At 54.7% G+C, this 15,141-nt stretch overlaps 2 protein-coding genes across 2 annotated transcripts in view; one reads left to right on the top strand and one right to left on the bottom strand.

Moving 5' to 3' along the window:
• Positions 1-5,232: 5,232 nt before the first annotated feature.
• On the top strand, positions 5,233-7,811 carry IL9 (interleukin 9). The gene is made up of 5 exons (XM_012927341.2): positions 5,233-5,346; positions 5,574-5,609; positions 5,698-5,730; positions 6,535-6,663; positions 7,554-7,811. The coding sequence occupies exons 1-5, from the start codon at positions 5,233-5,235 to the stop codon at positions 7,671-7,673; spliced, it is 432 nt and encodes a 143-aa protein (XP_012782795.2). The 3' UTR covers positions 7,674-7,811.
• A 5,218-nt stretch (positions 7,812-13,029) lies between these two features.
• Positions 13,030-15,141, bottom strand: part of SLC25A48 (solute carrier family 25 member 48) — a 35,419-nt gene continuing 33,307 nt past the window's right edge. Inside the window, exon 8 of the mRNA XM_012927340.2 lies at positions 13,030-13,163. The gene's annotated coding sequence lies outside the window, so the exon portion shown is untranslated. The remainder of the gene's footprint in view (positions 13,164-15,141) is intronic.

Below are 15,141 nucleotides of genomic sequence, written 5' to 3' on the forward strand. Positions count from 1 at the left end.
CCCTCAGACATGCATGTCTCTGAGTCCATCTCTAGAATCGGTTCTCTTGACTGTGAAAGTGGACATGGAGTCCAGGCCACACAGCCTGAGCCAGCCTAGCAGACACCAGAGAGGCAAGGTTCTGCGCCCAAGAACTGGCTCCGAGGCAGACAAATCCAGTGTGACTTACTGCTGATAAAGCTTGTTTCTTTGAAACGCAGCGGGGAGCCAAACTCACAGACACACATAGACAGACAGACAGACAGACAGACACACACACACACACACACACAGAATTAAAGAAATCAGTCTTCCATTCATTGGTTCACTCCCTAAATTCCTTCAACACCTCCATCCAGGTGTCCCACATGGGTGGCAGGGACTCAAGTATTGAGCTGTCATCTGTTAACTTCCCAGGGTGCAAACAAAAGGAGGCTGGAGTCTAAAGTGGAGCCAGGACTTGAACCCAGATGCTCCAGTCTGTGATGCATGTGTCCCAAGCCACATCTTAATTACTGCACCCAATGTCTGCCCTGTCAGATTATTGAAAATGCAAACAGCATTTTGTGTATAATCTAGATAGGATACAGAAATGCTTATCTAGAAATATTTCTACTGTCTTTAATCTTTCTGGAGGCTATTTGAGGACAGAAAGCAGTTGAATTTTTTTCCCCCCCTGTGTTTGATTGGTGTAAGAATTGGATAAATCTCTTTTCCCCACCAACTGGAAACTCTGCTTTCTTGACAAAGTTCTCAATAGGGGGCAGGGCACACAGGAGCGGAGTCCAGGGGACAGGGCTGTGTGGTCAGACGTGGACACTCTGTTTACAAGGAGAGCTTGGTGTACTGATAATGCAGCTGCCTCTGAGGAGCCCGCAGAGAACACGGGAGTGTGGAGGGACAGCAGAGCACCTGTCTCAGAGCTCAGGGCAAGTGTGTGGTGCTGAAGGAGAGCAAGGACCCCACGTCGGTGGGAGTGGACCAGGGGTCTGTTTGCGGGGGATCTGAGGGGCAGGGCCCTGGGCATTGTGCTCTGGGGGCAAGCATGCCTGGGTCCTGATCTTTCACGCTGGGCTGGGAAACAATGATGCATAAATAACGGTTTATCAAGGCGCTGAGGATTCTAATAATTAGCTATCTCTTAGCTGTTTAGTGTGAAGCACTGAGTGGGTTTTACTTAGAAGTCTGACAGCTTCCTAGAACAAATGCTTGTCTTATTCCTGGAGAAATTATCCATGACACATGAGGCTCTTCACAAAATAAAAACGTCAGGCTTTATCTTTGGAACAACATAAACAGCTGATTATTCTGTCGTTTATGGTGAAATCCCTTATCAAGTTTGACTCCTGATGTGTATCTCATTCTCCAACCTTCTTGATCTTTAAAGTAGGTGAGTCAGTCTTTTCTGAGACTGAGGAGGTCATTTGCATACTTGTACTTTGATAATGGAAGGAAATCCTAGAGGCTGGCGCTCAGGCTCACGGGCTGCAGGCGGAGCCCCGATAAACATCTGATACTTCAGTGAGGTCTTGAGTGGCAGAGTTACCACACAACTACTCTCAGTTCTGTGGGTGGGGACCAGCGAAGCGATGTCTGAGCCCTCCACGGCATCTGCCTTCACAGAGGTGAGGGCTGCACACTACACCTGCTCCCCCTTCTCCTGCCAAACCCCCTCTCTGCGCAGGTCCCACCACACGCCACACACAGATGCCACAGTTTCATCCTGGCTTAGTAGTTCTTCAAGTGCCTGGCTGGTCCATCATGTTTTTCGAATGCTGGACCTGCTTTGGTTTGCTGATCATCTTGTGGGCATGCATGCATGATTTATTGCATAAATAACGTTCATTCGTGCTTGCAAAATTAAAGGTGTCGGCCAGCTATTGGCACATCAATAACCCCTGAGCACTAAGACAGCATATGCCTTGCAGGTGGCCAGCGAGGGAAAAGTGGAGCATGGGAGACCCTGGACTAGGGCAGATCAAATTTCCAAAGCGACATGACAAGGTTCACGCCTGAGAAACACCCAGCTGGGACTTGCCCATCTTATGCAGGAAGGCTGGTGAAGGACCCTCATCCCTGTTTCGTTGGGCAGGGTGTGGACAGTGCATGTGGAAAGTCCCAGAGGCTGCCTGCAGAACCCTGGGGGGTCACAGTCACCTATCAGAGAGGGGATTGATGCCAGGCCTGCTGGCTAGGCCAGGACATGGCCTCAGGGAGAGGGAGCTGGGCTCACACATTCTCCTCCTGCCTTCAGCAAGTGCCCTCCTGACAGATCTCTGACTGCAGGACCTCTCAGGGGCCACCTGAGCGCGCTCACTCCATGCAAAGCCACAGCAGACAGTGGAGCCACTACTTGGGACACCTGGCCACCTCTGACTCAGAGACAGTTCTTCCCTGAATGAAGGCCTGAGCCCCGGTGAGCAATGGAAGGAGAGATGCCTAAGCCACCTGCTCTGGGCCCTGCCCTCCAGCCCTGGGCATGAACGGTGATCTTCCAAGACTTTGTGTGAGACCCCCTCTCTTGTGGATGGTCAGACTGCAAAGCTATGGGCTGCCTGGACCCATATTGGACCCAATCTGGGAAGTGTGGCTTCACGCTTGTTGATCTGCAACCCACATTGCTTTGTTCTGACTGCTTCCAGCAGGGGGTGGGACTGGGTTCCTCTGCCCAGGCCAGGCACTGGGTAACCCCTCCTTCTAGTCCTTGCAAGCACATCAGCCCTGATTCCCGCTCACAAGCCACAGATGCAGGCCAGAACCGTGGGTGAACACGGGACAGAGGCAGGATTTGCAGCCTGGCAGTCTGGCAGTCTGGGGCTCCAGGGCCAATGTTCTGTACCACTGTTCAGAAGGAACTGGGGCAGGGCTTGGAGCACATCCAGCTCACATCCACCAGCATCCTGATCACTGCTGTGTGACAGGTGCACGTGGCACAATGTGAGACCATGTTACACAGTCATACCCCATAGCGGGGCAGCACAATGGCCTCTGCAGGCCTCCCTCCTCCTGTAATGTTGACAGAAATGCTGCGTGTCATGCTCTCCGAAGGAAAAAAAAACTGTTCCTTTAATCAGAAAGAAGGACCTTGCAGTCATGTTCTTCAGCAGGCTGTGATACCTGCCAGTTGTAGAATCATGGTCATTGCTCCCACGGTTCTGTGTTTTCTAGTTTTTACGCTTATTGTCCATCCATGGTAAATGATATTGTTGCTATTGCCATAACTCCGTGGCTTGTCCCCTCACAGGTGGCTGCTGTGGAAGCTCCTGTCACCTCTCCCCACTGCAACTACAATAAAGGAGGAAGGGCAGGTTTCAGCCATGCTTTTATCCTATTACCAGAAAAGCCAAAAATCCTCATATGTGACATTGACCAAGACATGTCGCATGACCCCTTAGAGTGGCAGACGAGGTAGGCCAAGTGGACGTTTCATGGAGGTTTCAGACTTCTGCTGGTGAGAAGAGGGCACGGCGTGGGGAGAGAGTGTCTGCCCCGGCTGGGAGAACGCAGGCTCTCTTCCAGGGGTCTGGCACGCAGGTCAGGGCGGTAGGATGATGTGGGAGATTTTGCTGAAGGGCATTTTGTCTTGACTGCATTTGCCACCAACATAACCCCTTCCCCCAGGGTCAGGCACTGTGGGGAGAACAGCACTGGCAGGGAGGAGGCCATCTTGGCATCGGCCCCCGCCAGCCACTCAGGTTCAAAGGGTGATACCAGAGACTCACGCAGCCCTTACCTGCACGCGCTCCAAAACCAGACCTGAAACTGTACACTGCCACAGTAGCCGTGCCTTCCCAGACTAAGAAGTGCATCTCAAATGAGTGCTTGAATTCCACCAGGGGTCAGTGACAACTGCACAGAGCAGGGAGCACACAGAACTGGATGGGCCCCGAGCAACCCACAGCCTGCTGTCCTGGACAGGGAGGCAGGTAGGAAACACACAAAGGTAGGAGGCCTGGAGGGCTGGGGCTGCACGCTGGCCCCAGGCTGGGTTTGAACACAGAGCCTGAGGTTTTCTGGTTGTATGGCTGTGGGCAAATTACTTGTTCTGTCTGTGCCTCAGTTTCCCCATCTGTAGAACAATGAGGGTTGTTAAGGTTCTTACCTCCCAAGTCTGGTGAGGCTACTCTCTGGCTCCTAGGGATGAGGTGTAGGCATTTGTTGGCTGGGCATGGCCGTTTGCCAATGTGGTTAGGACCCCTCGGGACACTGTATTGCACTGCCTGTGCTTGACTACCCAACCATCTTCCGGTTGCAGGTCCCTGCTAACATATACCCTGGGAGGTACAACAGATGGCTCAAGCATGTGGGTCCCTTTCATCCACAAAGGAGACCTGGATTGAGTTCCTGGCACCTGGCTTCAGACTGACCCAGTCTCAGATGTTGCAGGCACTTGGAGGGTGAACCAGTGGATGGAAAATCTGCCTCTCTCTCTGTGTATGTTGCCTACCAAACAAAATAAGTCAATACAGAAAGACAAAGGACTGGTAAGTCAGCGGCTCCTTTGTTTGGAGGCTGTGCGTGGCACGTGGGTTTAGAGAACACGCTTACATGTGTGGACTGGGGTGTGATGTCCAGTTTCGCGCAGCAAGTCTTCACCTGACATGGCCCAGGTCTCCACAGGCACCCAGGGGGTCAGTGTGGAGAAGCACAGGTACTGCTCTCTGGGGTGTTTAGTTGAAGACCGTCTCTTTCAGACATTTGCAAGAAGGACACCTCCTGGATGCATGCCCATGAAGTGAAATTTGTTCCTCATTGTTCAGATGTTGAGAACAAAAATACAGAAACCCGGAGATTGCAATTATTAACAGGAAACCCTGAAAGAGGAGATGCGCGGTGATCTCTCGTGTCCTCCCTCACACTCGAGCCTTCACTTCCCTGGTGCACCATGACCTGGCTGCTCCATATAGACCCCAGTCTCATGGAACCCTCCCAGCCCAGCCCCTCCCTCCAGCACACACATGTGTGCAAGTGTGCATGGGTATCAGTTCTTTAACTGCTCCCTCAGCGTCTCAGCCCCTAACCCGGTACAAAGCATCTTTTCTGAGGAATGACAGTTCCCGGCAAGGGAACTCTGGTCAGGTGACTCAATGTAATTTTTTTTTTTCAATACCAAGTGGCCCCACATTACAGAGAAAAAGTGGGCTTTTGGTATCAGTTTGATGTCAGGGTATTTTTTTTCCACGTGTGCCGAGGGGCTTTAAATAAGGCAGGTTTGGGAGGTGCCTGCAGGACTAGCTCAAACCCTGTGTCAAGATGCTGCTGGCTGTGGTCCTCGCTTCCACCCTCCTGCTCTGCTCTGTGGCCAGCCAGGGGTGTCCAGGGCGGATGGTGCTCAGTGACGTGGACTTCCTCGTCCGCAACCTGCAGGTGGGCTGCAAGGCGGCGTGGTGGATGGTAACAGGAGGGGACATCAAGAAGTTCATGGGGAGTGGAATTTAAAAGACTTGCTTTGATGCCAGAAACTCTTGAAAAGCAAACGTAGTCTTCTCATAATGAACATTTTTCATAAACTTTTTGAGGACCCCTAGTGTCTACCCAGGAATAAAGAAATGTGTCGCTCACCCACTCCCTTTGGGTCTTTTTTCTCTCCTTAGGATCATCTGCCTTCGAGCTGCAACTGCAGCACCAACGTGAGTGGACCTGCATTTCCATAACTTTCGGAAGTAATTCTCACGGTTGCATCCAAGCATCTTCACTCTGACATGTCTTCTCTTGCAGGTGACCAGTTGTTTGTGTCTGCCCATCCCATCTGTAAGTACGGGGAAAGAATGGAATCTGCACCCGTTTTCCTTAATAAGAAATGACCTTATATCTTAGGTTAGACAGTATTACTGAATTGCAATTGTTCCAGGTCAGGATTCCCTTCCCCAAACGGGCTCTTGAAATCCTGTATGACACCCATTCCTTTGTACTGTTGGCTTTCTGACCCTCGGAAAGGAAGTGTGTATACTCTTCAGCATTTAAAACGCCCCACCAGCGTCCCAGTGCCTCCAGCCCTCCTGCTGATAACCGGAGGGTTTGTGGCCAGCCCCGCCCTCCTAGGTCCCTCCCTGTGTCGGAGGCCGCTGTACCGTTTGAACCTTCCCTCAGCACGGCTGGTGTCTGAGACCTGGCTGGGAAGGGCTCAGAGAAGGGCTCAGAGAAGGGCGACTGGCCGTGCTGGCAGGAAGCGAGGGCTGCTAAGGAAGGCCCCTCCAGCGCCTGGGGGCAGCGGGAGGAAGCCCTCCTGCTAGGGGCAGCGCTGTGCGCTCTCTCCCTCTCTTCCTGTCTCCCTTCCCCTCCCCTCTGCCCCGGAACTTCTCACCGCAGCCAAGGTGAGACCTCATACCCGAGAGAGCAGCCTCCAGGCCAGGGCCTTGCTCAGTGTTCTCCAGCGGGATCACGCGGGAACACAGGTCCCTGCCTGGAAGTGGCCACTGCTTCCTGGACGGCAGAGGACCTGCCTGCGAATGCTGTAAGCCTGGGTCCTGCCGGCCAAGGCAGTCACTGAACTTGCCAGCTGCAGCTCCCTCTCCAAGCCTGCCATTATGTTTCTTCTGATACGCCTCTTGCCAGGAGAACTGCTCCACACCATGCTTCCAGGAAGGACTGTCCCAGGTGGCCAACTCCACGGCACACACGGGCTTCTCGCTGATTTTCAGACGGGTGAACAAAACGGTTGCGAACCTGAAGACCAAGTGTCCGGTGAGTCGGCTCTTCTGGGCAGTGTGCTCTGGCTGCTGGCTTTTACCGCTAGCCCTGCTGGAGCCGGAAAGACGGGACTGGAGCCAGTAGCTGAGGGTAGCTCAGGGCATCTTAGAAAGCAGAAGTAACAGGATTACAGAGATATCTGGCCCACTGTTTTCCAGCTTTTGAGGAAACCCTTGGTGCTGCCATGGGCAGCGCCGAGCAATCTGCAGATTGCCATCAGTGGCTCCCTAGGTGGCCTCTGTCCTTGTGGGTGGGGGGGCTGGAGGCTACCAGGCATCATGGAGCCCAGGAACTGATCAGGCTGCTGGCCTCTGTGTGGGGCCTAGGTTCACTGAGACATGGGTATGGCTGGCTAGGGGAGGGGGAGGGGTGGAGAGTGGACGCTTGTCACCCGCAAGGGCCCGCAGCAGGTGCCCTGGGTCAGCTCCCATCCCAGTCCTTCATGTGCCTAGAGAGGCTTGCTACTTGGGTCATTGTTGCAGTTACTGAGTGACAGGATGAAGATGTGAACTTGGGTCTCTGTGAGCTTCAAGTTCCACTAATATAAATAAACTGTGCTCTACTGTGAGCTTGGAAGGACAGCCAAAAAGGATCATGATGCATTTTTTGGTTTTGAAGCGCCCCACAAAAGATTTCCAAGGATGGGCTGCTGAGCCACCTAGCAAGTGTCCTAACATGGAATGAGCGGACACTGAGGCCCCGCCATACAGCCAGCAGCCTGTGCTGCCCATGGCAGCAGGGACAGGCCTGGCCTCCTTGCCCACCTGCTCCTGCCAGCCTCCCACTCCTGGAGCAGGCAGTGGGCACTGTGGTTCCCGAGGGTGGAGGTTGTCGCTGGGTCCCCCACACTGCTGTGGTCATCCTATGTCCATTTCTCTGCCCAGCTTCTCTCCTGTGAGCAGCCCTGCAAGCCAGCCAAGGAGGACAACACGTTGGCCTTCCTGAGGACCCTGCTGGGCGTTCTGCAACAAGCAGCGAGGCGACGGCTACAAATCAGCCCATGAAGGACAACGCAGCTCTATTTATTCTATTTATTCCCGTGGAGCTGCCTGCTCCCTAGGGTGTAGCCATTCCTAAAGGCCAAGCAAGCTGTTCCAAATCAAAGTCAGCTGTGATCATTTGTTTAAGATGTTTTCCCCCTTTATTTTGGAATAAAAACATTAGGGAAAAAAACAAAACATGAACTGGTCTGGTTGACCCTTCCTTGCCCAGAACGAAGACCGTCATGCCCTGAGGAAGGGGCAGAATTGCTGGGGCTGAGGGAGCACTGCTCTGGGGGTGCTGTACAGCCCAGGAGTTTGGGGCTGAGCAGAGGCTGTGTCCCAGAGCTGGGAGACTGCTCTAGAATGCAGGCCTGGGCCCTTGGGAGGGAGCACAGTGCTGGCAGCTGAGCTGGGAGATGCGCACAGGCCATGAGGGTTAGAGCCTGACACAGGGAGACCCAGGACACAGATCTAGACAACCCAGCAACTTCCAGGGAACCCCCAACACAGGACCTGGCTGGCACACCAAGTACAGGAGCACTGGCTAAGGCTGCCTGGCCGGCCTGGTGTCACTGTGACTACCTCTTCCTTTAGGACTTCACCCTGCAACTCCCTATCCCCGGCCTAGGTCCCACCCAGGGCCTGGCTGCATTCAGGTGGTCTGACAGTCAGAGGAGCCCTGTCCCCGCCACCTGCAGCCGCGCGGATGAGGTGGGGTGGGGTACAGTCTGTGGCATAGCACGTGCCTGCAGAGTGGACGCCTCTGGTGATGCTGGAATTAGCTCCACGCCCCCTCGTGGCGGCTCGCTGCTGGTGTGCAGTGTGTGGTACCTGTGTCTTTTCATGAGGATTCCACACGAAGTGGCTAGCAGCAGGTACAGTGTCTGCCCTCGGTCACAACATCAAGCAGTGTCCGGAGAGACCTGCGCTGCAGACAGCTCTCCGTTCAAGGGCAACTCGCTTGTGGTCTCACGGGCTTAGTCCCTGGAGTCCGGCGGCTTCGTGGGGCGGCAAGGGTGGCCACGGCTTGGTCCTCTACTGCTGCTCCTAACACCGTTTTCTCAGGAGACTCTTGGACCCTGCAGACGCATTAGAGAGCAACTGGCTGCGGCATGACAACAACCCTCTCCCCTGTCTGCCCTGGTGTTCCCTTGGTCCATGATGGGTGTCGGTGACACAGACCCTGATGTGGCCTCCACCTGTTGACCTGTCTGCTTCCCAGAGAATGAAGCACTAGGGGGTGTCCTAGAAGTGACAGAGACCATAGGACAGGGAGTCAGCGCCTGGGGGTACCTGCAACCTGCACGACATGGGTGTGGGAGTTCTCTCCCTCTTTCGCTCTGCAACCGTATGGAACCCACAGAATGGCGCAGGCAGGTGGCCCCCAGCAGGCCCAGTGGGCACTGTCCTTGCCTGCAGAGCTGACGCTCATCCAGAAGAGATAAGAGAGGTAGCATTTGCTGAGGGTTTTGCAGTGTGCTGAGTCCCACCCTAAGTCACCACCTCTGCCCTGCTCCAGATATTTATGTAACAGCCAGATGCAATTATTCCTACCACCCAAACAAGGAAACGGAGGCCCAAGGAAGCTACATTCTGTGCCTGCCCCCAAACTGTCTTCAAACTGGATCGTTGCTGCCCAGTCTGGCGTGCCAGGCCCCCAGCTGAGCTGCTTCCAGAAGATTGAAAGTCTGGGTGCCATGCTGCTGACCCAAATCGAGCGTAGATGCTTCTGGCTTCAAGGATGATCCTCACCCCGCCAGCACAAGACCTCCCTGCCTCTGCAGGGGTGGACAATGTCTGCATTTTGCAGAACCAGACAGACACAGGCTTGCCGACACCAGGCATGTTAGCTGATAGCTGTCTGGGACAGGACCTTAAAGTGAAGGCTGTTTTTCACCTAGGGTGAGGCCCTATCCCTAACAGAGAAGGAAAAGGACAAGGGAGACAGTGAGGCCCAGGAACCTGGCAACACAGCTGGTCCCCATCTCCGGGCTCTTTCCTTAAGGGCTGGAGTCAGCCGCTGCCAGCCGCGGCTACCTTCAGGTTTAGTTGATCTATGCTGCCATCTAGTGGCCATTATTGAGTACAGCAGCGTGTGGGGTTCCTAACTAGCACAGCAAGCTGCAGTTCTCCAAGGGACCCACAGGCCAAAGATACATTCTTAGACCATTAACGTACTTGTTCCCTGGGATTTTTCTCCAGCAGCATGCGGTGTTTCTCAAAGGTTACATGGTGAATGACATCACATCAATTCGCAGCAGATGCTGCTGTGAGATTCCAACTGCTCTCCACAGCTCCTAAGCCAGATGCTACATTGAGAAAGGAACACAGTATCAGCCTCCCAGGCAGCGGCGCTGACCTGGGGGATGTGGTGATGTGCCAATGTGTGCTGCATGTGAATGTGCAGTGGCTTTGCTCCCCACGTTTCACAGAGGATGCCTCAGTGACTGGGTGATGGTACCCGAGTGAATGAATGTCCATGGTTGCTGAGTGTTGACTGCTGAGCAGAGGTCCCCAGAGCCCACAGTGGGTTTTAGGAGGGTCCTGCTGGGTGCCAGGCTGCAACAGGTTGGTCAGTGGCACCCCCGGCATCATCCCTGGGGAGGTGAACTGGCCAAGCCACAAGGTCCCATTCGCAGGACAGTCACACCACTGCCTGACCTGGGTTCTGTCCTCAGCCTCAGAGGTTGACGGTAGCCAATTCCCAGGGTGGGCTCCCTCGGGCAGTCATCCTGATACCACATACCACGGGACATGCTATGGAGTGCAGGAGCTATTGGCTCCTTCTCTGGGGAGCTCCATAGCCGGCTGACCCTCCCTGGGGCTGGGGGATGGGTATGTGGCTAGCAGGAGAGATTGCTGCAGGTTGGGTCCCCATGTCTGTGAGCTCTAGGGTGGGAAACCCAGCATCCAGCCCTGCAAAAGGATGGGCTCTTATCCCCAAAGCTGCCAAAGCAATGCATGCTCACCAGTACAAAGCAACATAGCGCAGAGGCCACAAAGAACAGCAGCAATCCAGAACCTGGCACCATCCTCCATGCCCTGGGTTGAAATCGACCACTGCTATGGATGCTGGTTGGACCCCCAGGCTCTCGGGGCCCACTCAGGAATGCATGGATCACAGGGACTTTGAAAATACCTGGTGCCAGCCACTGGATTCTGTCACTTGATTTGTCAGCTCTTCAGGACTGACTGCAAAGTTCCAGGACAATCCACTATTCCCAGTGGTCCCTGATGCTCTTCTGGAGAGTGGTTGTACTACCTCTACGGAAATTTCCATGGCTGCAAATAAATCTCCATGAACAGTGATGTTGCCATTTTTGCCCAGAATTGGAGATAGCCACAGCCTACATTCCAAATGTTGCCAGTGGTGGCTGCAGCACTTGCTCTGAGGACCAGGGAGCCTGGCTCTGCAGGTGGACATGGGCAGGAAGGAGCCAGAAGGTGCAGAGCCAGGACTGCAGTGGCCACCACAGGCATGGCAAGCTGCAGTAGGGTGGAAGGAAGTGAAACAGGGGAGCCATGGGGTTTAACATCCAGCCCTTGAGATGAGCCCCTGTTCTAGAGGAGGGGTCCAGGCTGCAAGGAAGCCCAGGGAACCCTGGGGCCAGGGCAGGTGTGTGGTTGGCCAGCACCTGCCAGATGCCACTGTCACTCCTGGGAATCCAGCAGTCAGGGCGCTCTGACCTTGTGGAAATCACTGTTTGGTGACACCGCACAGTCAATTAAAAAATAACCCTGAAGTAAACCAACCGAGGACAAGGAGGGTAGGTAGTGGCGCAGAAGATGCAATTTTAAGAGATTTTATTTATTTATTTGAAAGGCAGAGTTAATGGGAGGTAGAGAGACAGATCTTCCATCTGCTGGTTCATTCCCCAAATGGCTACAAAAGCCAGGGCTGGGCTAGCCCAAGCTGAAGCTAGGAGCCTGACATTCCATCAAGGTCTCCCACATGGGTGCAGGAGCCTAAGGACTTGGGCCCTCTCCCATTGCTTTCCCAAAGCAATAAGAGGGAGCTGGATTAGAAGTGGAACAGCAGAACCACGCGGGGGCTCAGACACCTGCTCAGGGGGGTGTTGATCTCAGCCTCATCAGGAGTGTCCAGAAGACTGCCTGTCCTTTTAAGCACAACCTCACTCCCACACTGGGCAGCACGGGACGGGCTTAAGATCATGTGACAGCAGAGACTGCTGGTCTACCTAGGGGTGAAGCAGATGCCAGCAGCAAAGGCAGGGCCTTCCTAGGCCCTGTGATGCTGGGGTGGGCAGGCAGGGCGGACTCCTGCTCACAGGCCCCTCAGACACAGCTGCAGAGAGGTACTGCTGGAGCCTCGGGGCTGCCTCCCGCCCCCCAAGTCCAGCACCTGCCCAGCAGAGAACAAGCTACATGCCACTACTTGGTGAGGGGGCTGCAGAGTTTGGGCCTGCAGTGATGCCCAGGAGACCGAGTGCCAGCAGGGGCTGCAGAGGAGAGGGACGGGGACAGAATCGTCTGTCAGAGGGAAGGGCTCCAGCTGGGGACAGGGGACACCTGCAGTACTGGGGGGCCAGTGCAGGGCTTGGTCTTGGCATGGGGTCTGTGAGGGCAGGGGTGTCTCTGAGGCAGACCACACCCAGGGAAGAAGGGAAAACAAGAGCTGGACGCCACCTCCCTGCACGGACTGAAGCCAGTAATGGCAACCACTGGGATCTATTGGGCCAGTCCAGACTGACTGGCAGTCTGCCCAGCGCACCTTGTCCAGGATTCTGAAGTTCCATTCAGCCTGGCAGGAAAGGGATTTGGGGGTCACCAGGATGCCTGTGGTGGACATGGACTCTGGACGGATGTCAGGCCTGCCTGCCGTGTGTTGCTTCAGAGAGAACCATGCAATTCTAAGCAATGAACAGGCTCCAGAGCGGCCCGTGGGCCAACTCTTTGGTTTTGCTTTGTTCTGATGTGGCAATAAAGCACAGGGAAGGAGCACACACCTCTCCCGTTGTTCTGTGGTGGGTGGGCTGCTAAGGTCCCCTGCAGACCCACACTGGCCCACGTAACCTCGGGCACCGGGGAGCCAGAACAGGGACTGCAGCCCAGGGTGGCTCCTTCCTTTGTGTGTGCTGTGGCTTTCTCTTCCAGAGCTCACACAGACGTGGCCAAGAGCTGCTGGCTGCCTCCTGGGAGGCCAGGCATGGGCGCCTGATTCACAAACAACCCGGAGAGGAGCTCAGTGTCTTTATTGGGAAACCTGGAGCCAGCCTCAGTGAGTGCACAGCCAGCAGGCACGCAGGGTCTGCTTTATTCTGGCTTCCACCCCATGTTGTCCAGAGCAAACCCAGACACTAACCGTGGTCCCACACTCCCTTCCAAGGCCGTAGCTCAGGGCCTGCCAACGGAGTGCTTGTAATGGTGGGGAAGGTGGCCCAGAAACCACACAACTGGCAGAGCCCAGGGCTGGGGAGCCCCTCTTTCCCTCCACAGCTTCTGAGGCATCGAGTTGTTGTGGAATGAGGTCCCAGTCAGGCGACACCAGCCCTACAACAAAAGGGGAAAGATGAGACTGCCTAAGCAGGGGACAGCAGGTCCCGAGGGTCACAGGTGGGCACAGAATCATCCTGAAGGTGAGCTTGTCAGGGTCCTGACTGCTCCCACAAAATCCTGATGTGGAGATGCCAGGTTCTTGGTTGTCCTTGGGTTCTTGCTGCACACAGTCCAGAACATCAGGCGTGGCTGTAGGAAGCAGTCTGTACCCCTGAAGAAACCAGTGTCTTCTACCACCTCAAGGCTGCTGCGCCTGTAGCTGGGACCCCACCCCTCAGGCACCTGAGCTGATGTTGGCCCTCTGTCCTTGCTCCAGATGCTGAGAAAGGCCCCAGTTCCCAGAGTGCCGAAGGTGGATGTCACTGCCCCAAATCTCAGAGGTCAATGAGAGCCCAGGACTTGCTCAGAGGCCTGGGAGGTCTGGGTTCGGAGCGGGGTGGCGGGGGAAGGGGTCTGTGTACCCTGTCCTGGGCAAGTAGCGGGGGAGGTAGGAAGGGAGAACGGATAAAGCACAGGGCTGTGCGAGCCCCATCCAGCACATCGGTGGAAAACCCCGGGGACAGTGAGGCCAGTGATGAGGTCCTCTCTGCATATTTGTATTACTTTTTCTACGGTAAAAAAGCATTGGTTTTATCATATGAGGATGCTTCTGCAAATCTGTGAGAAAGCAGAGCTGGAAGATATTTTGGTGCAAAGACTTTTGCAATTCCTGCCATAGTCTTTTAATCATGCTTTTTCCATGAACTTTTTTGAAGAACCCCTCAAATGCAGGGACTTTGCAATGCTTTTTTTTTTCCCCCCTGGAAAAATAGTTGTATCTTTTAATTCCACTTTCCATCAACTTTTCAAAGTACCACAGAAGAATTTTTCCCAAGTTGCTTTTATCTGGAGCCAGCAGTGTGCCGCAGTGGGCTAAGCTGCCATGGAGATGCCAGCATTCAGTCCTGGCTGCTCCACTTCTCATCCAGCTCCCTGCTGACACAGTTGGGAAGGCAGCAGAAGGTGGCCCGGTAACTTACAGCCCTGCCACCCCAGTGGGAGACCAGGACAGAGCTCCAGGCTCCTGGTTTCAGCCTGGTATGACCTCAGCAGTTGTGGCCATTTGGAGAGGGAACCAGCAGATGGAAAATCTCTCACTCCTTCTCTCTCTCTCCCTGTAACTCTGCCTTACACACACATAAATAAACCACTTTTGAAGTGGTTTTTCATCTGTCCAATGGGAAGAGTGGCTGGCAGCTGAGAGAGCTGACACCTTGCCCCTGTCCTGGCTGGGACATGGCCTGTCCAGCGACTCTCCAGCTGTCCACGACGCTGAATGATGCAAACCATGGGGCCGCTCTTCTTTCACAGAAAGGGCCAAAGCCAGCTAGGTTGTAAGTGGCAGCACGTTAGCCAAGACCTGGTGCACTTTATTTCAGGCGGCTTCCGGGGCTTTCTTGGGCTCATCATGGGCTGGCATCATCCCTGCCCCAGCACCACGCACCCCTACCTGCCCCAGGGCAGGCAGCAAGGAAGTAGCCCAGTGCATCCTGGGAGACATGACCATGATTAAGGTAGATACAAAAAATGGCTTCTGTGCTCTACAGGTTTGGAACCATGGAAGAGAAAGCAGGAGGAGGTGGGGGAGGCTGAGGCAGATAGATCCCATCCCGTAAGGCTGCTGTGTGGCTGTTTGGATGCCACGCCCAGGTCAAGCAGCAGGGGTAGACAGAGCCATAGCCCAGCTGGGACCTTTCCTCTGACTGGGAGCAAGAGGGGTTGTCATGTCCAGCTGAGAAATCAGGTAGGCAACCTGGAGGAGGTCACTCCATGAAACTGAGATGACCATGGATCAGGAAAGGGACAGGTGAGTCAGCTGAGTCAGGTGAGCACTGATTGAGGAACACAGCCAGTGGGGTTGGGGGGACTCCGGCTCCACTGAGCCGCTGCAGGTACACACTGAATGAGGAGCACGATGTTTGCATGGATGGCA

The sequence above is a fragment of the Ochotona princeps genome, chromosome 19 (genome assembly GCF_030435755.1).
Source record: "Ochotona princeps isolate mOchPri1 chromosome 19, mOchPri1.hap1, whole genome shotgun sequence".
Lineage (NCBI taxonomy): Eukaryota > Metazoa > Chordata > Mammalia > Lagomorpha > Ochotonidae > Ochotona > Ochotona princeps.

What these genes read in the sequence shown, in the direction of transcription:
- IL9 (XM_012927341.2), top strand. Translation starts at nt 5,233, where the DNA reads ATGCTGCTGGCTGTGGTCCTCGCTTCCACCCTCCTGCTCTGCTCTGTG. An exon ending in TCCTCGTCCGCAACCTGCAG is followed by an intron (nt 5,347 to 5,573) that starts GTGGGCTGCAAG and finishes TTCTCTCCTTAG; the next exon opens with GATCATCTGCCTTCGAGCTG. An exon ending in ACCTGAAGACCAAGTGTCCG is followed by an intron (nt 6,664 to 7,553) that starts GTGAGTCGGCTC and finishes TTCTCTGCCCAG; the next exon opens with CTTCTCTCCTGTGAGCAGCC.